Source organism: Molossus molossus, unplaced genomic scaffold (genome assembly GCF_014108415.1).
Source record: "Molossus molossus isolate mMolMol1 unplaced genomic scaffold, mMolMol1.p scaffold_m16_p_7, whole genome shotgun sequence".
In the NCBI taxonomy this organism is placed as follows: Eukaryota; Metazoa; Chordata; class Mammalia; order Chiroptera; family Molossidae; genus Molossus; species Molossus molossus.
In genome coordinates, this window is record NW_023425401.1 from 65,408,013 (window position 1) to 65,433,563 (window position 25,551).

General features: G+C 35.9%; 1 protein-coding gene across 5 annotated transcripts in view; it reads left to right on the forward strand.

Annotated features, from left to right (window-relative positions):
* Nucleotides 1-25,551, forward strand: part of CDK13 (cyclin dependent kinase 13) — a 143,632-nt gene that overhangs the window by 114,618 nt on the left and 3,463 nt on the right. Inside the window, exons 10-14 of one of the 5 annotated variants that reach the window (XM_036246218.1) lie at nt 7,866-7,982; nt 8,543-8,674; nt 14,898-14,945; nt 16,444-16,649; nt 24,932-25,384. In XM_036246218.1, the coding sequence (XP_036102111.1) occupies nt 7,866-7,982; nt 8,543-8,674; nt 14,898-14,945; nt 16,444-16,649; nt 24,932-25,384 (956 nt within the window). The remainder of the gene's footprint in view (nt 1-7,865; nt 7,983-8,542; nt 8,675-14,897; nt 14,946-16,443; nt 16,650-24,931; nt 25,385-25,551) is intronic. The other 4 variants (XM_036246221.1, XM_036246220.1, XM_036246219.1 and 1 more) reach the window with 4 other exon arrangements.

Genomic DNA, 25,551 nt, shown 5'->3' on the forward strand with positions numbered 1-25,551 from the left:
CAGCATACAAGGGAATCATCTGAAACACCTTAAATAAAAAGTTTGGTAAAGTGACAAGTGTTAAGAAAATATGTGTGTGGGGTGTGTACACCTGTACACAAAAATGTACTAATATGTATATTATAATAATGCAAACATACTAAAAACAATAGCTTTTACAAAATATGAACCAGTAATAACCAGTTAGAAACATAGTGGGTGGGAAAGATGCTCTTTTAAAAATCACCACTATATATAACTCCAGGAATATTGAAAACTATAATGTCCCATTTAAAATTGTAAAGACCCAGAGACACAGAAAGGAGTACGGTTCAGACAGACAAACTTCAGAGGGGCGGGGCAGGGGGGAGCATGAGATAAACCAAACAACTTATATGCATGTATGTGTAACCAACAGACATAGCAGTGCGGGGGGTGGGGGGAGGTCAGGAGGATGGTGTCGGTGGGGGGGAACATCTGTAACAAAGATAAATTAATTTTTAAAAATCTAAAATAAAATAAAATTGTAAAGAAAATTTGAATAACTATTTGGAGAGGCATATCTTGTTTTAGGCTAGGAAGACTTAATTGTTTTTAAAGATTGTAATTCATCCTATATCATTATAGTTCTAATGAGAATTTCAAAAAACATTTTTTGAAATGATGATTGTTTTTAATATTCATCCTGGAGAGATAAATATGGAAATAACCAACAAAATTCTTAAAAAGAAGGAAAATTTGGCATATCATATATTAAAATAAATTAACCAGGAACTAATATAACTGTTTTTTACTGGCACAAGATACATAGATAAATCATTAGAATTATATGAAAAGGCCAGAAATAAAGCATGTTTATATGAACCTTAGATTATAAAACAGGAGGCATTTCAAATTAGGGTATTAATTGAACAGTATTTATTGATTGCTGGCTACTAGGTTCTTTCATGATACAGTGGAGGGTCAAGGTTATATCCTTAGTGCCTAGTAACTGGCACACAACTTTTTTTACTTTCTAGATGAAGAAGACAGACAAAACAATCAATAGAATATATCAAGTGGTAAAGGGATAGAAAATGATAGGAGGTAGTATTGTAGATAGTAAGGGAATGTCTGTCCCATAAGGTATCATTTGAGCACAGCTCTGAAAGAAATGAGGGAACAACAAAGTGTTAAGAACAGCAAAGCATGAGTGTACTTGAGTTATTTTATGAGCATGTTGATTCAGTTTAGTGTGAGCCACATGGGAAAAGAAAAAAAGCTCAGTCCATCCACTTAGTAGCTTAGTGTATAGTAGTATAAAAGTAAATGGAGGTACTGACATGGAAAAACAACATAATTCCATGAAAAGAGCGGTTTTCCAGAAGGCTCTGTTTGATTTGATGCCATTTAGGTAAAACAAACACGTCAAGAGTCTGGAATTGTTTATCTCAACATGGACCTGTTTTACTTTCTAGTTTATATATTTCAGAATGTTTTTGTTTTGTTGGTGAGATATCAAATATTTATTAAAACAGAAAAAGATGCTTCAATTTTGATTCTGTAACATTATTTTTAAAACATGAAGAAAAAAATGGAAGTTTCTGGTAAAAGAAACAAGTCTCCCTGATTTGAAGGAGGCAACAGAGTATATTGAAAGGGGTGGGCTTTGGAATCTTACAGACCTCGGTTCTAATGACCGCCCAGCTACTTCCTCCTCTTGTGACTTATGGTAAGTTCCGTAATGTTCTAAGTTTGTTTCTTCACAAGTAAAATAGGACTTATATGCTTAGGGTTGTAAGAATTAAATAAATGTAAGTTTTCTAATAATTCTCCCCCTCATCTTATTTGCAGTAACGCTGGGATATTTCTCCCATCTAAAAAAAAAAAAAAAGCCCTCCAGAATGATGAGTTCTAGAGTTTATATTGTAAAAATACATGTAAACTGATCAAGAGTGGGAATACTAATTAGAATCTGTCTTAAAGAGCTTTATACTACTACAGTAGTCAAGTAATCTGTATTTTGCCTTTTTCTAGAAAGGATCTTAGGTACATTACAAAAGTTTTGTGATAGAAGAGCATGGGTTAAAAAGTGATGGAAAGCCCTGGCCAGGTTGCTCAGTTGGTTAGAGTGTCCTACCAATACACCAATGTTGTGGGTTTGATTCCTGGTCAGGGCACATACAAAAATCAACCAGTGAATGCATAAGTAAGGGGAACAACAAATAGTTATTTCTGTCTCTCTCTCTCTCTCTCTCTTCACCTCCGCTCCCTTTCTCCCCCCTCCCACCTCTTCCTCCCTCTCCAAAATTAATTTTTTTTTAAGTGATAGAAAAAGAGAGTGAAAAACAAAGGTGAGGACAAAATGTGATGAATGAGGGCAAAAATGGTTTTACACAAGAGTTAAATCAGCACTTTTAAACTCTAAGACTTCTAGCAGCCAGCAAAAGAGCTTCAACGTATCACACAATGTATATTGCTTATGACACAAAAGACACTTATAATCATGGAAGAAATTAAAAATAGATTGGAGTGAAAAGAATCCTCCTCCTCTCTGTTCAACTTTACCCTATTCCCCACACCACTCTTCCCCACAAATGCCTCAGTCCCAGATGGTGACGCAGGTGAAATTTTAAAAACTTTAAAGTCACAGCCTTTGGTTTTTTCAGAATACCGAAGAGAAGGAAAGTTTTCATATTTTTAAAAATGAAGCATGTATATGTTCATAAATCAATAATATAAAAAATTCTGTAGACCTGTGCTTCTTAATCATTTTGGTCTCTGAACTTATTTGCTCTTTTAAAAATTATGAAAGGTCCCCGGAGCTTTTGTTTGTGTGCTACTTCAGCTTACAACTCAAAATAATTGTATATGTGCTTCTCAAGATAGCTATCAGATTTTTTTCCTACAGAAGTGCTTTATGAGTATTTTCTGTTTTATTAATGAGAATTTTAAAAAGATGTATACTCAAGTGTTAGGGCTTAATAACATTAATATTTTTTACTACTTCAACAAGTACATTCTTAAGTGAAACTGGCTTTCCCCCTGCCCTGAGAATGTGTGGTAGTGAAGAGTACTTAACTGCTATTGTTTGGTGTCATTGTCTTGAATCATGCTAAGATTCTGATAGTGTTACCCACCACTGGCTTTGTACCATCAGTACAAAGTCAACACATTGAAAAGGGTAAGTAATTCCTTAGTAATACCTTCAACCTGCCAGACACTCGAAGTGTCTAGGGGACACCCAAAGGTCTTTGGACCTGAATTTTGACAATTGCTGCTGTATACCAATCTCACATGAGTACTGATGCAGAACAAATTCAGCAAGTAGAATATAGCATTATACTAATAATATTTCTTTTATTAGGCTGAAGTGGTATTCCTCATCTGAATGTAAGGATGATTATGTATTAGGAAATCTCCTAATACAGTTCATGACATTAGTAGCCCAGGAAAGAAAAGGCAGATAATGATTTTAATATGGTTTCTAAAAATCAAACTAATAAAACTAAGTTTATAAGCCACAAAAAATAAAACCCATAGTAAAAAGGAATAAATGAATACTTTCTTAACAGAATATATGTGTGAATTTGTATGTGTCTGTAAATATCTTTATTATGTATTGTTTTTCAGACCAAAGTCATAATCTTTCCCAGTGGTAAACAATGAAAGTAATCCCATTAAATCAGAAGCAAAACAAAATTGCTCAGTGTTGTGTAGCACATCATTATCATTCTAACATTTTGGAAACCACTATATAATGTTACCTATCATGATGATAAAGGATATACACATTAGAAAAAAATAGATGAATTCTGATTATAGGTAATACAATTAAAGCCTAGAAAGCCTCGAAACAACTAAAACTGCTGGGAATCATAGGATCTCAGATGGCTGCATAAAATTGTGTGTCAAATTTCAAGCCTTTTCTACAAAATTTTCCTAGTTTTTCCTTAGGAAATACAGTAAGGATAGTAGCACATTTTTAAAAAGTAAAAAGTAAAACTCACAAAAAGAAATATACAAGATCTAATTGAAATATATATTAAAATAAAGGAAATATAAAAATTTAATATTTCTGAGGTAGAAATATTAAGCTTTGTAAGGATAACTATCCGTTCTGATTTAATCTATAAATTCAGAGCAGCAGTTGAATCCCAATAGGATTCTCTTATTTTTGGAGTGTGGCAGTATTGATCCTACATTTTATCTGTAAGGAAATCCTGAGCACAGTAATTAGAGAAATGAGTAGATAGAGGGGTTTATCCTGTCAGCCTCATAAAAAATGTAAAGCTATCATATAGTATTGACACCGGAGTATTGTAAATTGGTAGATTAGAATAGAGTCCCAAAATAATATTTGGGGTTTAGCATATAATACGTTTTAAGATATCTTCAGTAAATGATTTTGGGATAGCTGGCTGTCCATCACGCACAGATGTAGTTATCAGTTCCCGTCTGCTTCCCTAGTTTCTAGTAAATTGCCGTGCCTCAGTATGTTTATTCCATCCTGTATGCTGCTACCAGTTAGATAACTTCACTACTTAGATGTTTTCCCACCACACATAAAATAATTGAAACTCTTTAACTAAGAGGCAATGAAACTGATATTTATTTTAAGGCTATTAATGGGCCAAATGCTAGCTCATTTAATTTCACAGCTCCATAGTAAAATTAATCTCCATTTTACAAAAGAAGAAAACAGATTCTTATGCAGTGTAGTTTGATCAATGTCACACAGAATTCAGTTCTAAAGTTTGTTTTCAAAGTTTGTCTTCATTATATTGTTGACCCTTGAAAACAATGGGGAGTGGGGCACTGACCTCATGTGCAGTGGGCACCGACCCCATGTGCAGTTGAAAATCAACATGTAACTTTTGACTCCCCAAAACTGAATTACCATTAGCCTACTATTGACCAGAAACCTTACCAATAACAGAAGCAGTCAGTTAATACATATTGTGTTATACGTATTATATACTGTATTTTTACAATAAAGTAAGCTAGAGAAAAGAAAATGTTATTAAAAAAATCATGAGAGAAATACAGTATTTATTGGAAAAATCTGTATATAAGTAGACTTGTATAGTTCCAACTTGTGTTAAAGGTCAACTTTAGTTAGGCAAACTGCCTCTTAAATCTCTATTGTGTGGCCTCTGTTTATCTTACAGATAAACTTCAGTAAGCTTAATAAATTCCTCCTGTGTTGATTTTCTTAGTTCTCCTCTTAAATGTTTATATTTGGCTACATCCATGCCTTTGCCTGTGCACTTGTCTTTGCCAGTAACATTTCTCTTAATCCCTGTCAATTGTTTAAAGGTTATGGTTCCCAAACTGTAATTTAGTAAGAGAATATACATGTAAACAACTAAAATATAAAGCAGGATGAAATAATGTCAAAAGAAACAAGTAGCATGCAAAGAGGGATACTTTTGAGTAGCATTGGGGATACAGAAGACTACTGTGAATGGATTACTTTTCATCTGAATCTTGAAAAGTGAAAAAGATTCAGCTTTGTAACATCTAGGGAGAAAGGAATATGAGCATCGATTGGGAGGCATGGTTGGTCTGTGGGGAGAGATGAGTTGGAAGATGAGACTAGGGAAGGCAGTTTGGGACCAGATCATAAAAGGCCACATTACTGAGTTTGGCCTTCTTTCCTAAGAAAACCATTGTATTTTTTAGGAGGGTGCAAAAATTGGGTTGTAAGAAAGAAAAGACTGGGAGTGGACAAAGAAGATTTCTATAGAAATCCTAAATTATAGTAGTCCCACTTATCTGCGGTTTTGATTTCAGTTACCCAAGGTCTGAAAATATTCTAGAAGTAAACCATAGTTTTAAATTGTGTGCTGTTCTGGTAGTGAGATGAAATCTCACATCATCCCATTCCTTCCCATCCGGAACATGAATCATCCCTTTGTCCAGCGTGTCCACGCTGTATAAGGGTGAGTACAGCATAATAAGATATTTTGAGAGATCTCTGGCTAGTGTGGTTCAGTTGGTTGGAGTGTCGTCCTGTACACCAAGAGGTGGTGGATTCTATTCCTGGTCAGGGTACACACCCAGGTTGTGGGTTCGATCTCCGGTTGAGGTGTGTGCAGGAGTCAGCCGATCAGTGTTTCTCACACTGATGTTTCTCTCTCCCTTCCTCTCTGAATTCAATAAAAATGTTTTTTCTTTATTGATTTTTAGAGAGAGGAAGAGGGAGAGAGAAATAGAAACATCGATGAGAGAGAACATCAATTGGCCGCCTCCTGCACATCCCCCACTGGGGATCAGGCCCACAACCTGGGCATGTGCCCTGACCGGCAATCAAATCAGTGACCTCTTAGTGCGTGGATCGACGCTCAACCATTGAGCCACACCTGCCGGGCTGAAACCAACACAATTTTAAGGAATTATAAAATAAAAAAAATTTATTTAAGAAGATATTTTGAGAAAGAGAAACCACATTTATATAACTTTCATTATAGAATATTGTTATAATTTTTGTATTTGACTATTAGAGTTGTTAATATCTTGCTGTGCCTAATTTACAAATTAAATTATATTATAGGTATGCATGTATGTATGTATATATGTATATATAGGGGAAAACCATTGCATACATAGGATTTGGTACTATTCATGGTTTCAGACATCCACTGGAGATCTTGAAACATATCCCCCATAGAGAAGAGGGATTACTGTACATTGAAACAAAAAGCACAGTTTGGGTGACATATAGATTTGAAAATGTAGAGGTTCTCTTACATAATAAACACATATTTCTGAGGTAGCATTCTGAAGCTCTTTAAAGAATGTCTGACAATTTTAGTTGTCAAATGCTTATGCACATTGGTGCATACATTTATATTTATCTATGAGTATTTTATGTTTAGTCATTGATGCATGGACCTTTTCTTTTTACATTTGAAGACCAGCGGGTCATTTTATATACAATGTACATTTATCCTTAAGATTCAGTATACTCAAGTTAAGCACATTTAACCAATTTTTAATCTACATATTACCAAAATCCATTTTTAACTGTTTACCAGCTGGAGTTACCTATTTATTGTAGCTTTCTTTTATAAATTGTTATAACAAAGACTAATTAATACAAAAATTATGAGGATTTTTACCCTGGCCAGGTGACTCAGTCGTTTGGAGCCATTGTCCCATACACCAAAATGTTGCAGGTTCAACTCCCGCATTTGGGAAGCAACCAATCGATGTTTCTCAGGTCGCTGTTGTTTTTCTCTCTCTTTTCTCTCTCAAAAAATAAAAATAAAAAAATCAATAAAAACATATCCTCAGGTGAGGATTTTTTTTTTAACTTTTAAAAAAATGAGGATTTTCAAGATATAGATAAGCAAAGTAAAGCAGCTAAAATGTCTTAGTATCTTGAAATCTGTGGCATAATTTTAAAGAACTTACATGTTTCAAGAATGTTACTTTTAGGGTCCTTTAGTAAACAGAATTCAACAGTCTTTATTTACAGTATACTTAAGTTCCTAAGTGTAGTATATATGTTTCTGCTATTTATTGCAAACTTCATTATATTCATGAGAAAGGTAATGACAGGTACCTATAAAACCAGAGAAAGACATATACTAAACTAGTTTCTAATTTATTAACATAAAATTTTTTATTTTGGTTCAAAATATGATCAGCATATTTTGAGTGTTACCTTTGTTTTAAAATTTGATTTTGTAAATAAGGTTTTCTTTCTAGGAAATGGAATGTTTGGAGTATTAGAAGTATCCACTGAAAATAAATTGATTTAATGAGTAATTAGGTTGTGATGACTGACATATTTAATGAAAATGCTTATGTCAGGACTTAATAAGTTAATGTTTTGTATAGCAGCTGCATGTATTATTTTGTCTGTGTAGTTTAGTGATGTACTTTTTTTGTGTGTTTAGCCGTATATGTGGGAGTCCATGTCCTGCAGTGTGGCCTGATGTAATCAAACTACCGTATTTCAACACCATGAAACCAAAGAAGCAATATCGTCGAAAGTTAAGAGAAGAATTTGTTTTGTAAGAAGAGGGTGCTTAAACATCCATATTGCATTGAATGATTTTTTTAAATTTTAGTTATTATTGTGAATTCTAAATGTCACTATCCTCTGTTGACTCAAAGTAGACCTATCACAATTTTTCTTTGTCATTTTATTTTGAGTTCCTTTTGCTACATACAAATTACCATTTCATCACCATTATGGAATCAGTGGTTTGGGTTAGAATATTAGATTTGGTGCTTACATGAAAAAACATTAATATTATTATAAATTTTATGGAAACATCTTTCAAGTTACTTGAGCTTCGGTTTTTATTTAGTTGTAGTTAAACTATTCTATTTAGTTCTTAATTTATGTTATAACACCAGATTTCCCATATACTGTTGTTTGCCAAATATAAATTTATTTAAAGTAATAGTTACAAAAATATATGGAAGTATTATTTCAAAGGAAAATTGGTATTTACTGGAATAAAGTATTATAAACATGTTATAAAATACTAGTATTTGAAAGCTTCTAAAGAAACATGATTAAACATGTCAAAGAACATGTATGACGTTTATAATCCTCTCATGTCAGTATTCCTGCAGCTGCACTAGACTTATTTGATTACATGCTCGCCTTGGATCCTAGTAAGCGCTGCACTGCAGAACAAGCTCTTCAGTGTGATTTCCTACGGGATGTGGAACCCTCAAAAATGCCCCCACCAGAGTAAGTGACTTTTTATTATTAGATCCTATATATAAAGAATCTGGATAGTTTTAATAATATTTATATGTAACTTTCAGGAGCTTTTCCATGATTAGTTAAGTCAAAAGAAATAGAATAACAGTAAAACATATAATTTGCTAATTTAGAATGCTTAATGTTCAGCTAACCATAGGATTAGCAAAAATAGCCTTCCTCTAGCTAATTTTACTAACATATTTTAACACTAAGAAGATATTATTGCTGCAGCTTATTGTTGTAGTACCCATACTGCTACTGCTTATACTATTAGTTGCTATCGCTAAAAGTTTGAGTGCTAATGATAAACATTTTTCATGTGTTACATTAATTTTTATAGTCCTCTCAGGTGAGTATTATTATTATTATCACTATTTAACAGAGGAAGAAGCAAGGCTCAAGGAGGTTAAAAAACTTGCCCAAAAATACAAATATAGTAAAGGGTGGACCCAGCTCTGAAATTCAAGTTAATCCAGTAAGAGAAAGACGTTCTGAAATATTCCTTGGCAAACTGTATAATAAAAATTTTTTATCATTGGATAAAAGAATATTAGTGTTGCCCTGGTTAGTGTTGCTCAGTGGTAGTTAGGGCATTGGCCCATGCACTGAAGGGGTTTGATTTCTGGTCAAGGGCAAGTACTTGGGATGCAGGTTTGATCCCCACCCCAGTTGAGGAGCATGCAGGAGGCAACCAATTGATGTATCGTCAGTTTCACATAGATGTTTCTCTCTCTGTCTCTTCTTCCCTCCCCTTCACTTTCTCTAAAAGTCAATGGAAAAAATATCCTCGGGTGAGGATTAAAAATATATATATATATATATATATATATATATATATATAGTTACGTAAAACCTATAGAGAATTGTGTATTGTCAAGTAGGAGTGGTGAAATGCATAGAGTTTGGGAGTCAGAATAGCTAGGTTCTTGAAACTTGACTCTTGTATTTCTCTAAGATCAGTTTGTGGAAAGAGGAGGGGACGAAGCAGCTCATTTGGTTCTTGGTAAGCTCTAGAAACTTTGTAGGGATTTTCTTAATAATTTTAAAAATGCTAATGAGCGTCTTAAAGCAAGCCTGTGCCTATAATAATAAAATGTTTCCATGTAATACAGTTAGCATATTATAAATGAACAAACAGGGGCTTTGGAGTTTGAATCCTGATTCTTCCACTTATCACTAGATTGGACTTACTGTATTTCTGTGAGAACATCATATTCAGCTTCATTAAGTTTTTGTTGCATATGAATAGCCTTTGTGGAGATGATTTGAAAGGCATAAAGGATATATCATCTTACATGTTGAGAGACCTGAATTATTCATTATTGAATGAATTGTTTCATGGGGTTTTGTGAGTTTTGTTTTTTGTTTTTTGTTTTTGGAGGGGGGGTTGGCTTATCAGTAGATATTAGTAGTTTTGAAACCTTGTCTCTAGTATCCCTTCAAGGAATTTTTTCAACTTTGGATTTGAAATGTTTTTTTCATTTACATTAGAATAGAAAAATAATACAATGAGCAATTATTATATCCTTCACCTAGATTCAACAGTTATTAATATTTGAACATATTTGCTTTATTGCTATATACAAACATTTTTTAAAATATGTTTTTATTGATTTTTAGAGAGATAGGAAGGGAGGAGAGAGAAATGGAAACATCAATGAGAAACATCTATTGGCTGCTTTCTGCATTCCCCCACTGGGGATCGAGCTCACAACCCAAGCCATATGCCCTGACCAGGAATCAAACCGGTGACCTCTTAGTCCATGGGTTGACACTCAACCACTGAGCCACACCAGCTGGGCTAAAGTTTTGTCTGAACTGTTTGCATATTATATTGTGGAAGTTACCCTTTTTATAAATGATTCACATGTATCTATAAGAACTAGGACTTAATTCTGTATATAGTAACATTATAAAGCATAAGAAATTTAACATTGTAGTATCTAATAGTCCATAGTCAGATTTCTCCACAATAATTTCCTTTCTAACCCTCACCCCCCACCCCCAAGGCAGGGCTGGAATGAAGAACTCATTTAGAGTTTACCACTTAGTTGTCATGCTCTTCAGTCTTTAATCTTTGGGGATGATTTTTATGACATTGACATTTTTTAAGAGTCCAAGCTAGCTGTTTTGTAAAACATTCTAAAATCTGCCTTTAACTGCTTCCTTTTTTTTTTAATCCTCATCCGAGGATATTTTTTTTTTCCCTATTTATCTTCAGATAGAGTGGGAGGGAGAGGAGGAGGGAGGGGGGGAAAGAGAGAGATCGATACATGAGAGAGACAATTTGATTGGTTGCCTGCACACCATCCTGACCATGGTCTGGGACCAAGCACAGCCAAGGTACATGCCCTTGGCCAGAATCAAGCCCTTGACTCTTTGGTCTCAGGACTGACGGTCTAACCGTTGGGCCAAACTGGCCAGGACTAACTGCTCTCTTATGATCAGAATTAGAGTAACTTTGGGGGGTGGGGCAGAGTAAGAATACTACCTAGGTAGTAATGTGTACTTCCTGCTGTATTATATCAAGAGTAATATAATACCTTTTTTTTTTCATTATTGGTAATGCTAAGTTGATCTCTTGGTTTAAGTAGAACACATGAACGAATTGTAGTAAAACTATCAGAGTACGTTTTTAATTGACATCTAAACTTTTTGAATCAAGGGTTTAAATAGTTGCAAAAGATGTAATTTTCAGTGTATCATAAATGTTGACTCTTAAATGGAGCTGTTATATCACTCTTAAAAATATATTCAGTGCAGTCAAAATATCTTAGCATCTTTATATTCACCAGCATTCACTTAGAAAATGTATGAAGCCCTATCAGTATGGCTCAGCTTAGAGTGTCAGTCCGTGGATCAGAGAGTCCACAGTTGATTTCGGCCAAGGGCACTTACCTAGTTGTGGTTTTTCTCCGCCCGGTTGGGGTCCTGGGGGGGCAATTAGTCCACGTGTCTCTCCCTCGAATCAGTGTTTCTCTCTCTTTCTCTCTTCCCTTCTCCATTTCTCTCTCCCTCCCTCCCTCCCGCTCTATCTGAGGATGAATGGAAAAATATCCGCGTGTGAGGATTAAAAAAAAAATTAAAAGAAAATGTACAAAGAAATTCTAACAATTTGACATTGTTCTGTTTTCATTTTGAACTTATATTGCTTCTGCAGCTTTTTAATGGCAACATACATTCTCACTCAAAATTATATTGGTTACCTTATACATGTTTAAAACATATGTATGCATATAAATTGAAATTTGATTTTTAAAATTTGACTACAAAATTATTTTTCTTCTTGAGTAATTTGTCATTGCAAATATTAATAGCACATATTTTCGTTAAGAAAGAAAATATAGCCCTGGCAGTTTTGCTCAAGTGGTTAGGCAGTCGTTCTCAACCTTCCTAATGCCACAGCCCTTTAATACAGTTCCTCATGTTGTATGTGGGCGGATCTGCATTTGGGCAGACCTGCTTGGAGACAATAGAGGAGCGGTGTCTTGGTTCCTAAGACCATCGGAAATATGTATTTTCCGATGGTCTTAGGCAACCCCTGTGAAAGGGTCATTCGACCCCCAAAGGGGTTGTGACCCACAGGTTGAGAACCGCTGATAGAGTGTCAGCCAGCAGACCAGTGAGTTGCAAGTTCGATTCTGGTCAAGGGCACATACCTCAGTTGCGGTTTGTCCTAACCCTGGTCGATGTCATGCAGAAAGCAACCAGTCCTTGTGTCCCTCTCAGGTGGATGTTTCTCTATCTCTCCCTCTCTTTTCTTCCCTCCCACTCTATTTGAAGATAAATAGAAAAATATCCTTAGGTGAGGATTTAAAAATATAAATTAAGAAAGAAAAAATATTGCTCTGGCCGGTTTGGCTCAGCGGTTAGAGCGTCTGCCTGTGGTCCAGAGAGACCCGGGTTCGGTTCCTGCTAAGGGCACATATCTCGGTTGCGGTTTGTCCCCGGCCCTGGTTGGGTCGTGCAGGTGGCAGCCACTTGATGTGTCCCTTTCACGTCGATGTTTCTCTCTCTCTCTTCCTCTCTCCCCCTTCCGCTCTATCTGAACAAAAAATGAAAAAATGTCCTTGGGTGAGGATAAAAAAATAAATAAATAAAAAACATTAAAAAAAAAAGAAAAAATATTAAATTTTGTTGGCAATGAAATCTAATGAAATAAAGGCTGAGATTTTTTTCCCCATGTAATTTGCATATCTATCAATTAATATTCTAGAATGTGACAGTTCCACATTAATGTTAATATTATTTTAATAAGTACCCTTGTAAAGAAGCATTTGAGAATAGGTGGAGTTTTGTCATAGTTATATCACTGAGTTTTAAACTCCTTCCATGTTATGTCCCCCAAATCGCATAATAATTTGTCATCAAAAATTATTTTAATGACTTTTCATATGTAAACTTAAGATTTTTTCTCCTTTAAGTTTTTGACAGTAAAGCCTTGGAAACCACGTGACTTGCTAAAAGATATGTTATTTAGTCATTAATCATTTAATTTTTCAAATTATGGGAAAGTAAACCAAAGAAGCTTTACAAATACTTATACTTGTTACTTTTTCTTTCATTAGTACTTGTGTAATCCAGTATACTTAGAAAAGGCTAGGAAGTTAGCATGTCATGTCATTGCTACTTTGCCAATCAGTTTATTAAATTGTGTTTCTTATACATTTTTAAAATACATGTTTTTGTCAAAACCTTGGAACTTCAGACGTATCCCATTCAAATTATGGAAAATGTCTGCCACATAACCCAATTGGAAACACTGTTCATATTGTCATATGTAACACCTAAATTCACTGTTTTTATCAGAACATACCTGACTGCCTTTTTTTCCATTAAAAATAAATGTAAACATGCATTTTGGTGAAAATTTTGTAAACCAGTAATAAATTATGAGATACATCAAATTTTGTTATATATATCACTAAAGCAGTCAGGTGAAATTTATAATGGTGTCAATCTAATATTTAAATAAAAAGTTATATAAAAAATATTACCTCTCATTTTATAATATGTAATAGTTAAAATTATTTATTTGCTAAGGACTGTGAAGAAAGGCATGGTATTCCTTTTTTTTTTTTTTTAAATCCTCACTTGAGGACATTTTTCTATTTTTTGTTCAGATAGAGTGGGAGGGAGGGAGAGAGAGAAACACCGATGTGAAAGGTACACATTGAGTGGCAAGGCATGGTGTTCCTTTAGGAAATATGTGTATGTACTATATTCTCTGATCAATTTTTTAGGAATATTCAAATGAGAATGGGGTATAAAAAACAAAAAAGTAACTGTATTGTATTAGATGTCCTCTCAAACTTTTCTGAGGTATTTAATTGAAAGAAAAAAAGTATATATTGCTAAAAAGTGAATTAGAATGGAAGCTAATGTATAATTTTTTTCTCTGAATAGCAAGTATAAACATTAAACAATTCATGACATAATATGATCAACTGTATTAGAATAAATATTTCATGATGTGATTTGATTTAAAAAAATAGCTTTAAGCTACCTTATTGAATGATGATCAGTGTAATCAAACATGAGAATAGTGCCTAACCATGTCTGAGCACTTACATATGTTAACATATATTACCTCTACCCCATAATGTATTGTTATCTCATTTTTAAAGACAAGGAAACTGAGGCACAGAGGTCATTACTTGCCTAATGAGACACAATAAGTAAGTGACTGAGCCAGTATTTGAACCTTCGGAAAAGTACATAAAAATGTGTTCATCCTAGTTTTATTCCTGGTACATCTGTGAGTCAGCATCACTAACTTACACTGTTTTAGCTATTTGTTGTGTGATGTTTATCTTTCCTAAAGATGAGTGTTGAAATCATTCATAAAGAATCTCTTTCCTTTAAATTGTGGGAGGGAACAAAGCCCCTTTTGATGGATTTTTTTGCTTTACTCTCATGGAACTCTTTCACAGGATCTATACATTCCCTGAACATTTGGATGGTGGAAGTTACTACAGTAGTGCAGTACATCTGAATTCAGAATATCCCAACAGAGACTAAGGCTAAACATCTTATAATACCCATGTGCGCGTGCGCGCGCGCACACACACACACACACACACACACACACACACAGAAAGAGAGAGGGAGGGGGAGAAAAAGGAGAGGAAAGGCTTTGGCGGGATTATGATGCCTTATAGCTTCCCAATATCAATATTTCAAATTGTCCCTTTGTTTGTTACTCCAGGAGGTTTTTACACGCTGAGGCAATGCACCATAGTAAGATGGCTGAGAGGTATGCCTTTGTTTTGTTTTTGGACCTCAGGTGAATAGACTTGATTTAATCATAATCCTTGTATCACTCATCATTGGTCCATGCATGGCTCTCTTTTTTTCCCTTTAGTTACTTAATTTAATTAGTTATTTTAAATGATGTTGATAAATAGCCATGAGCCTACCAAATGAAAGCTAGAATCTTGAAAATAACTTTCTTTAATCATACCATACCCTTCCTTCCACACACACCCTACCTTATGATCTATGTCCCCTTGCTTTCCTCTGCCTGAGGTAATCATCATTTCTGTTTTCTTTTGTTGCCATTTATATGCACTCATAACAATTTATATTTTAAAATTTTAGTTGTTTTTTATAAAAGCGTGTCATGCTGTTTGTAATCTTTTGGGAATGACCTTTCTTTACTTAATATTGTATTACATTGCTAAGATTCAACCATGTTGTTGCATATACCTTTCTTTTATAACATGAGATAAGAGTAATTGTAAAAGAGGAGGTATGAAAGAATTTGCTGAATGTGCGAGCCATTCTCAAAGATTTAGGAAAGAGGACATATAGGTATAGAAATCCTTTTAAAACAATTTCAGATGTACTTCATTAGAAAGTCTTCAAGTATCCTTAGAGGACAACATATACAGGTTGAAGACTGCAGGCATATATCACTAGGTCGGGGCTTATTAAGGAAATTTGTAGTTGTTCTGGGCAAGTTTATTAACCTTTCCAAGCCTTAATTTTCTCATTAAATAGATGTAATAGTAACTTCCCATTGGATTATTAAGGTAAAAAGAAAACATTTATAAATCAAATATTTATGTCTTTCTTTACACAAAAGTTATTCCTCACTGTTGTCAGGTTTATGAAATTACATTCAGGTAGAGTTTTTCATAATTGAGGGTAATTTTGATGATAGTTGCTAGTTATTCAGAACTTTTTGTTGATGAGTAATTAGCCTGGACTACCTATTTTTGAAACGCCTCTAGCATCAGTTTAATTCTAGAGCATTTGCTTACAGAACTAAATATGATGGTATTAAAAAATTTAAAGTTTTTACTAGATACTTTTTCACAAATGTTATTTATGTCCTAGCCTTCAGTACTTTTTAATCCTATGTCTAGTCTAGTTTCTGCAAATAGCATATTTTTTGCTTTCTTTTTTTTTTATATTGTATTCACTGTATGATATACTATGATAAGAACTGGCTTTAAAAGATTACACCAACTTTTATGACCATACATTCTTCAGTTATAATTTTAATAAATGATTATTTATTGATTATTCAGAAGCCACAGAATAAGAGTCTGTCTATAAAGGTGAAGTCCCGAAGGAAGGTGGGGCATCAAGGTCAATTTTTATTGTAGCAATTTGTAAAGCCTGTGTTTGAAGTCTTCAGGAATAACTGAGGGGGAGGAGGAGTGGCAGCTTTGTTGTTAATAAATATTAGCATTTTTTTGTTGTTAAGAAATGTCACTGACGAAAATTTTATTCTTTTTTTTTTCCAGCCTTCCTTTATGGCAAGACTGTCATGAGTTATGGAGTAAAAAGCGAAGGAGACAGAAACAGATGGGCATGACTGATGATGTTTCTACAATTAAAGCCCCCAGAAAGGACTTGTCTCTGGGCTTGGATGACAGCAGAACGAACACACCCCAGGGTGTGCTGCCAACTTCACAACTGAAATCTCAGGGCAACTCGAATGTAGCACCTGGTCAGTAATGCTTCTGTGGGTTGGTTTTCTTCCAATTATTTTGTGGCTACTGTTGATTATGTTGTTCTAGTGTTAAAACACGTGAGGTAGAAGTTGAACATTAAGGTTTATTCACCAAACTTGACATTTCCTTATTTGCTTGTGCCAGTACAGATGTGTCACTAGTATTGGCACCACAATATGAAGGCCTCATATTACACTGGACGAGTCATTAGTCAGATTTCTCTACTTCCTTTTCTCTTCCATGCAGAAGCCAGTGGGTCTTTTACTAACACTATTCTCACCGAGGCTCAGCACTTAATGTCTGTGAATGCTTAAGAAGTAAGAAGATAGAAAAACAGCCAAAAATTTAATAGAAGTTTTTTTATACTGGTTATAATATCCTCAGCAGTTACTCTTAATATATTTCCTATTATATTATAGAATCTCAAAGATTGGAATCTAATTTTATTCCAAAAATGACAGGAAGGATATTTTGGGAAAACTTAAATTTCTTCTTCTGACTCAACCTGTTGTTAAGAGTAAGCTTCTTCATGAGAAATCAATCTTTTCAGTGTTAACTTTTAAAAAAATGGAATCCACTCCCTCATTTGGCCTCAAGAAACCAGAAAGCATTCAGTTTTAGTTTAATTTTTGTGTGTGTGTGAAGACAGAGACTTATATGAAATAAATACAGACATGCTTTGTTTTATTATGCTATAATTTATTGCACTTCATAGATAATGCAATTTTCACAAATTGAAAGTTTATGGCAACCCTGCATTGAGCAAGTATATCAGCGCCATTTTTCCAACAGCGTTTACTCACTGTAAGTCTCTGTGGCACATTTTGGTAATTCTCACAATATTTCATACTTTTTCATTATTATATTTATTAAGGTGATCAATGATCTATTGTGTGTGTGTGTGTGTATATGTGTGTGTGTATATATATATATATATATATATATATATTTTTTTTTTTTTTTTTTTATTGACTTGAGAGAGAGAGAAGGGGAAACATCGATGTGACAGAGAAACATCAATTGGTTGCCTCCCGATTGGTTACTTCGACCAGGGATATAACCACAACCTGGGTATGTGCCCTGACTAGGAATTGGCAACCTTTCGGTGCATGGCACGTCACTCAACCAACTGAGCCATACCGGCCAGGGCAGTGATCAGTGGTCTTTGATTACTATTGTAATTGTTTGGGGGCACCACAACAGTGCCCATATAAGACAGTGTACTTAATTGATAAATGTTGTATGTGTTATGATTGCTCCACTGACTATTCACTCATCTCTTTCCCTCTCCGTGGGCCTCCTTATTCCCTGAGATACAATAATATTGAAATTAGGCCTATCAATAACCTCAAATGGCCTCTTTTTTTTCCCCTCTTTATTGATTTTAAAGAGAAAGGAAGGGAGAGAGAGATAGAAACATCGATGAGAGAGAACATCAGTTGGCTGCCTCCTACATGCCCTCCACTGGGGATTTGGCCTACAACCTTGGCATGTGCCCTGACCGTGAAATAAACTGGCAACCTCTTGGTGCATGGGTCGATGCTCAACCACTGAGCCACACCGGCCTGGCTCACAATGGCCTCTTAAGTGTTCAGATGAAAGGAAGAGTCACACATCTCTGATATGTGTGAGATGTGTGACTAAAGCTGGAAACAATTAAGCTCAGTAAGGAAGGCCTGTCCAAAGCAGTGATAGGCTGAAAGCTAGGCCTCTTGTGCCACTTAGTCAAGTTGTGAATGCAAAGGAAAAGTTCTTGAAGGAAATTAAAAGTACTACTCTAGTAAACACACAAACGATAAGAAAGTGGAACAGCCTTATTACTAATATGGAGAAAGTTCTAATAGTATAGATAGGAGATCAAACCAACTACAACATTTACTTAAGCCACAGCCTAATTCAAAGCAAGGCCCTAACTCTCCTCAATTCTGTGATGGCTAAGACAGGTAAGGAAACCACAGAAAAAATATTTGGAGCTAGCAGAGATTGCTTCATGAGGTTTAAGAAAAGAAGCTGTCTTCATAAAATAAAGTACAAGGCAAACAGCAAATACTGATACAGAAGCTGCAGCAAGTTATCCAGAAGACCTAGCTAAGATAATAAATGAAGGTGGCTACACTAAACAGTAGATTTTCAGTGTAGACAAAAGAGCCTTATCTTGGAAGGAGATGACATCTAGGATTTTGATGGCTAGACTTGGGAAGTCAAGGTTTGGCTTCAAAGGACAGGCTGGCTTTTGTTTAGGGGCTAATGCAGGTGGTGACTTTAAGTTGAAGCCAGTGCTCATTTATCATCTGAAAATCTTAGTGTCCTTATGTTATGCTAAATCTACTCTGCCTGTTTGTTATAAGTGGGACAACAAAGCCTGGATGACAGAACAGCTATTTGCAGCATCATTCACTGAATATTGTAAGCCCCTGTTGAGACCTAATGTTCAGCAAGAAAAGATTCCTTTCAGAATTATACTGCTCATTAACAATGCACCTGGTTACCCAAGAGCTCTGATGGAGATGTGCAATGAGATTAATGTTGTTTTCAAACTGGTTAACACAACATCCTTTCTATAGCTATGGATCAAGAAATAATTTCAACTTTAAAGCCTTACTATTTAAGAAATATATTTTGTGAGGGTATAGCTGATAGATTTGGACTAAATAAATTAAAAACCTTCTGGAAAGGATTCACCATTATGTATGCCTTTTAGAATATTCATGCCCTGGCTGGTTTGGCTCAGCCATTAACGTGTCGGCCCACAGACTGAAGGGTCACAGGTTTGATTCCTGGACAAGTGTTGTACCTGGGTTGCAGGTTCCATCTCCATCCCCCGTCAGGGTCATGTGGGAGGCAACCAATCAATGTCTCTCTCTGTCTCTCTCTCTCCCCCCCTCCCTTCTCCCTCCCTCACTCCTCCCCACCTTCCTCCCTTCTACTCTGTCTAAAGAATAAATGGGAAAATATCCTTGGGTGAGGATTAACAAAAAAGAATGTCCATGCCCTGGCCGGTTTGGCTCAGTGGTTAGAGCGTCAGCCCATGGACCAGAGAGTCCCGGATTCGTTTCCCACTGAAGGCACATACCTTGGTTGCTGTTTGTCCCCTGCCCCGGTTGGGGTTGTGTGGGTGGCCGCCAGTCGATGTGTCTCTCTCACGTCGATGTTTCTCTCTCTCTCTCTCTCTCCCTCTCCCTCTCCCTCCCACTCTTTCTGAAGATAAATGCAAAAATGTCCTCGGATGAGAATTAAAAATTTTTTTTTTTAAAAAGAATGCCCATGATTCATGGGAAGATTTCTAAATAGCAACTTTAGCAGGCATTTAGAAGAAGATGATTCCAACCCCAATGGATGACTTTGAAGGTTCAAAACTTCAGAGGAAGTAAGATGTGGTGGAAAGAACTAGAAGCAGAAGTGGAGCCTGAAGGTGTGACTGAATTGCTGGAATCTCATGTTAAAACTTTAACAGATGAGCCTGGCCGGTGTGGCTCAGTGGATTGTCTCATGGACTGAGGTCCCAGTTCGATTCCCAATCAGGTCACATGCCTGGGTTGCGAGCTCTATCCCCAGTAAGGGAGGGGCATGAAGGAGGTAGCCAACTGATGTTTCTCTCTCACATTGATGTTTTTCTCTCTCTCCCTAAAAAAGCAGTATTTAAAAATATATATATATATTTAAAAAAAACTTTTTAACAGTTGAGAGTCATTTCTTATGGAAGAGAAAAGAAAGTGGTTTCCTGAGATAGAATCTACTCCTGGTGAAGATACTATGACAATTGCCAAAATGACAATACTGGATATATAATAGTACATTAACTTAGATGATAAAGCAACTTCAGGGTTTGAGAGGTTTAACTCCAATTTTGAAAGAAGTTTTGCTGTGGCAAAGAGCTATCAAATACTATAAAGAAACTGTGAAAGGAAGTGTCAGTTGATACACCAATCGTCAGTGTCTTATTTAAAGAAATTGCCACAGTTGCCCTAGCCAGTTTGGCTCAGTGATTAGAGTTGACCCTCGGAGCAAGGAATCTCGGGTCCATTTCCAGCCAAGGGCACATACCTTAGTTGTGGTTTGTCCTGGCCCCAGTCGGGGTTGTACAGGAGGCAGCCAGTCAATGTGTCTCTCTCACATCGATATTTCTCTCTCTCTTCCTCTCTCCCTCCCTCCCACTCTGAAGACGAATGGAAAAATATCCTCCGGTGAGGATTATAAAAAAGAAAAATTCCCACAGCCACCTCAACCTTCAGCAACCACTACCTTTGGTCAGTCAGCAACCATCAACATTGAGGCAAGACCCTCCACCAGCAAAAAAGTTACTGACTGGTCCTGGCAAGTTTGACTCAGCCATTAGAGCATCAGTGTGCAGACCAATGAGTCTGAGGTTCGATTTCGGTCAAGGGCATGTACCTCAGTTGTGGTTCGTCCCTGGCCCTGGTCAGAGTCATGCAGGAGGCAACCAGTCATTGTGTTTCTCTCACATCAATGTTTCTCTCTTTCTCCCCCTCCCTTCCACTCTATCTGAAGAGAAATAGAAAAATGTCCTCGGGTAAGGGTTGAAAAAATAAATGGTTACTGACTGGCGGAAGGCTCAGAGGATGGTTAGCATTTATTAACAATCAAGTTTTATTTGTTTATTTGTTTTTTTAATCTTCACCTGAGGATACTTTCTCCATTGATTTTTTTTTTTTTTTCCTTCAGATAAAGTGGGAGGGAGGAGGGGGAGAGAGCAGAGAGAGAAAAAGCTTGTGAGAGAGACATTGATTGGTTGTCTCCCACACAACCCCGTCTGGGGCTAGGGAGCAAACCTGCAACCAAGGTTGGTTCCCTTGATCAGAAATCGAACCCAAGACTCTTTGGTCCTTGGGCCCACACTCTCTAGTCACTGAGCCAAACCGGCCAGGGTAACAATAAAGTATTTTTTAATTAAAGTATGTATATTATATTTTTAGACATGCTATTGCATACTTAATGGACTACATAAACACAACTTTTATATGCACTGGGAAACAAAAAAAATTGTGTTGATCTGCTTTATTGCAATATTCACTTTGTTTGTATGGAACCCTACCCACTGTATTTCCAAGGTGTGCATGTATATGTGTGTGTGTATAGGGGTGGTAGTTTATTAAACATAAAAAAGTAGCCTAGTATGTATTAAGAAATTAGTAAATATTGGGATTAGTTGATGTTAACAGATCTGTGAATAAAATTGAGCTTTGGTGGTTGAGTATAAATATAGACTTAGGTTAACTGAGAAAGCTTGAGGAAGATTACCATTAATGCTTTCCCATGTAATCTACAAGCTCATGCTTGATGTTGGTCAGACTATATGAAAGTGTTGATCCATGTTACTTTTAAAACCAGCAGCAATTGTTATTTTTTTTTAGAGAAGTGTTCTTCAGAATTTCTTGAAAAAGTGAATTTCCCTGATACATGAAAATATTTGATATACATAGCTGTGGAAAACACATTTGTTGTTCATACTATGAAGGCTATTTACATAAAATTGAATATGATTATTTCTTTTCATGTTAACAATGTGTAAAACATGGAGAAAGGCAAAAGAGAAGCAACAGGTTTTCTTTGTTTTTTGTTTTTTGTTTTTGGTGTTTTAATCCTCAACCAAGGACATTTTTCGATATTTTGTTCAGATAGAGTGGGAGGGAGGGAGGGAGGGAGAGAGAGAGAGAGAGAGAGAGAGAGAGAGAGAGAGAGAGAGAGAGAGAGAGAGAGAGAAACATCGACGTGAAAGGAACACACTGAGTGGTTGCCACCCACACGACCCAACCAGGGCCGGGGCCAAACTGCAACTGAGGTACATGCCCTTAGCAGGAACCGAACCCGTGTCTCTCCGGACTGGAGACCAGTGCTCTAACTGCTGAGCCAAACCTGCCAGGGCTTAGTTTGTATTTAAGTTAACATGTTTGTTTGTTTTTAATTTTTTTTAAATGCTCACCTGAGGACATTTTTTCATTTTTTGTTCAGATAGAGTGGGAGGAAGAGAGAGAGAGAGAGAGAAACATCGACGTGAAAGGCACACATCGAGTAGTTGCCACCCACATGACCCAACCAGGGCCGGGGGCAAACTGCAACCAAGGTACATGCCTTAGCGGGGACCGAACCCGGGCCTCTCCTTACTGCAGGCCGATGCTCCAACCGTTGAGCCAAACTGGCCAGGGCTTAGTTTGTATTTAAGTTTACATGTTTTATTATATCATCTGCTACTGAAACAGGATCTGAGATGTCAGTTATAAGAAGTTTGGCCCTGGCCGGTTTGGTTCAGCGATTAGAGCGTCAGCCTGCGGTCCGGAGAGACCCGGGTTCGGTTCCCGCTAAGGGCATGTACTTCGGTTGCAGTTTGTCCCCGGCCCTGGTTGGTCGTGTGGGTGGCAGCTACTCGATGTGTCCCTTCACGTCGATGTTTCTGTCTCTCTTTCCCTTCCTCTCTCTCCCTCCCACTCTATCTGTACAAAAAAAATGGAAAAATATCCTCGGATGAGGATAAAAAAAAAAAGAAGTTTGGATGGTGGTCAGTTGTCCCAGATTACAGTTGTCATATTCCTTAACAAGACTAACAGGTTCTTATTTTTACTCCTGTTCATGGAACTGTTGTCCTTATTTCACTAGCAAACCTAGTGGAATAGAGGCTAGTTATCTCACTCTATTTTAGCTGATAAAAAATGTATTGTCCTTTCTGAGCTCATTTGGTTGTTGTTTATCTACATATTTAACCTATTTATGATGTAGAGTTTTTTCTTGTTTTCCTTTTTTAAAAACTCACTATTAAGTGAGAATTATGGTTTTTTGAAATAGAAATGTATCCTCTTTGCTTGTTTCATTAATCAGTAAGTATCTTGAAAAAGGGAAATGCCACTTCTGTAGAGAAAACACCATAGTTAAAGAGGACTCTGAGCTCCTACAGAGACTGACTGCCTTGGTTAATAGAGAAATCAAAGGGAAAATGAGGCAAACTGGTCCTTGAGGTGTAGTAATCAAAATTTATTCCTTATTAATGCTTCAGGTCATAAGAATAACATGCAAAAGTTTGTTTTGAATTAATTTAAAAGTGATATTAAGTAATAAAATAACTCAAAATCTATGAAGAGAAAATATAAAAAGACAGCGTGAATCATCAGTTTTTCATCTTTTTGGAGTTTTTCTTCTATTTTGTGATTATAGAAATATCTTATCAGTGACTGTATTATCAATTACATGCATTGAGTTGTGTTATATAAGGCTTGGCAAAAGTAGGTTTACAGTTGTGAGTACACGATAGTTCATTCTTATATAATTATTTGTTAATTATTGTGTTTCTTCTTATTATTAACCTACTTTTGCCCACCCCTGTGTATGACTCAGATAAGCTTGCCCAAGAATCTGTATAAACCATTCATAAAGTTGGAAAAAAAAAAAACTGAATCTGTTTAGCTGATGATAAGTTAATATCATCTTTACCCAAAATGACTTAACTTTAAAAAAGTAATTTGAATAAAGTACACTTTATCAAAGAATCTTGAACATCCTAGTTTGAATAAATTACAAATATAAGGTGGAAGGAGACTTGATTTGGGGTGTTAAACATATAATACAATATACAGATGACGTTGTAGAATTGTATACCTGAAATCTATATAATGAATGTCACTTTAATAAAAAAAATAAAATATAAACTTTAAAAAATATCAGGTTAGGTACTTAGATAATAAGCATAATTTTAGATAAGCAATACAGAGAGTAGTTAAAAGTGCAGACTCTGGAATCAGAATACTTGGTTCAAATCTCATCTCTGCCACTTACAAAGTTTATGACCTTAGATAAGTTATTTAGTCTCTCTGGATGTCAGTTGCTTCTTCATTAAAAATATGGGGCTAATGTTAGAGCCTGCCTTACATTGTTGTGAGTAACAAAGGATATAAAGTGTTTAGAAAGTACCTGACTAGCTCTCATCCTCATCATCATTATCCAGTTCCCATTCACAGGTGACAGTTCCTGGTTGCATTTATAGTATGGAATTCTAGTGGTAGTCTTAATTTTTTTTTTTAAATATTTACCTGTAAAGATAATTTATTCAAAATGGACCACAGTTTGTTCTTTTTTTTTCTGTTTGTTTTAATTTATATGCAGTTACATTTTAAATGTACATGCAATTCAGTTAGACTCAGATTCCCTTTTTACAGTGTTTCTTAAACACTGTCCTACAATTGTACATTTTCATATGGTCATACAGAGCCATTTTGTGGGTTGGGCAGCTGTGAATTATGGAAATTCTAATTAATACAAATTTTGTCTTTAGTAAAAACAGGCCCTGGACAGCAGTTAAACCACAGTGAATTGGCAATTCTTCTAAACCTACTACAATCTAAAACAAGTGTTAATATGGCTGATTTTGTCCAAGTGTTGAACATTAAGGTAAACTCTGAGACTCAGCAGCAGCTAAATAAAATAAACCTTCCTGCTGGAATTTTGGCAACAGGTGAAAAACAGACAGAGCCATCAACACCACAACAGGAGTCTTCAAAACCATTGGGAGGAATTCAACCTTCTTCTCAGAGCGTCCAGCCTAAAGTGGAGACTGATGCTGCCCAGGCAGCTGTACAGAGTGCATTTGCAGTTCTGTTGACTCAATTAATAAAGGCTCAGCAGTCAAAGCAGAAAGATGCGCTACTAGAAGAAAGAGAAAATGGATCGGGACAGGAAGCATCGTTACAACTCAGGCCACTTCCAGAACCTAGCACTCCAGTATTGGGTGAGTGTGCAGATAGCGGACCACTAGTGTAGGTAGCTGCATTCACACTGTTTTCTTGCTGTTGATGATTATCTGTAATGTGTGTTGTTTAATAGCATTGCTAGGAGATATCTGAAAATTATCAGGTCTTAGGTTAGTTTTTTAATGGTTTTCTTCTACAAATTGAT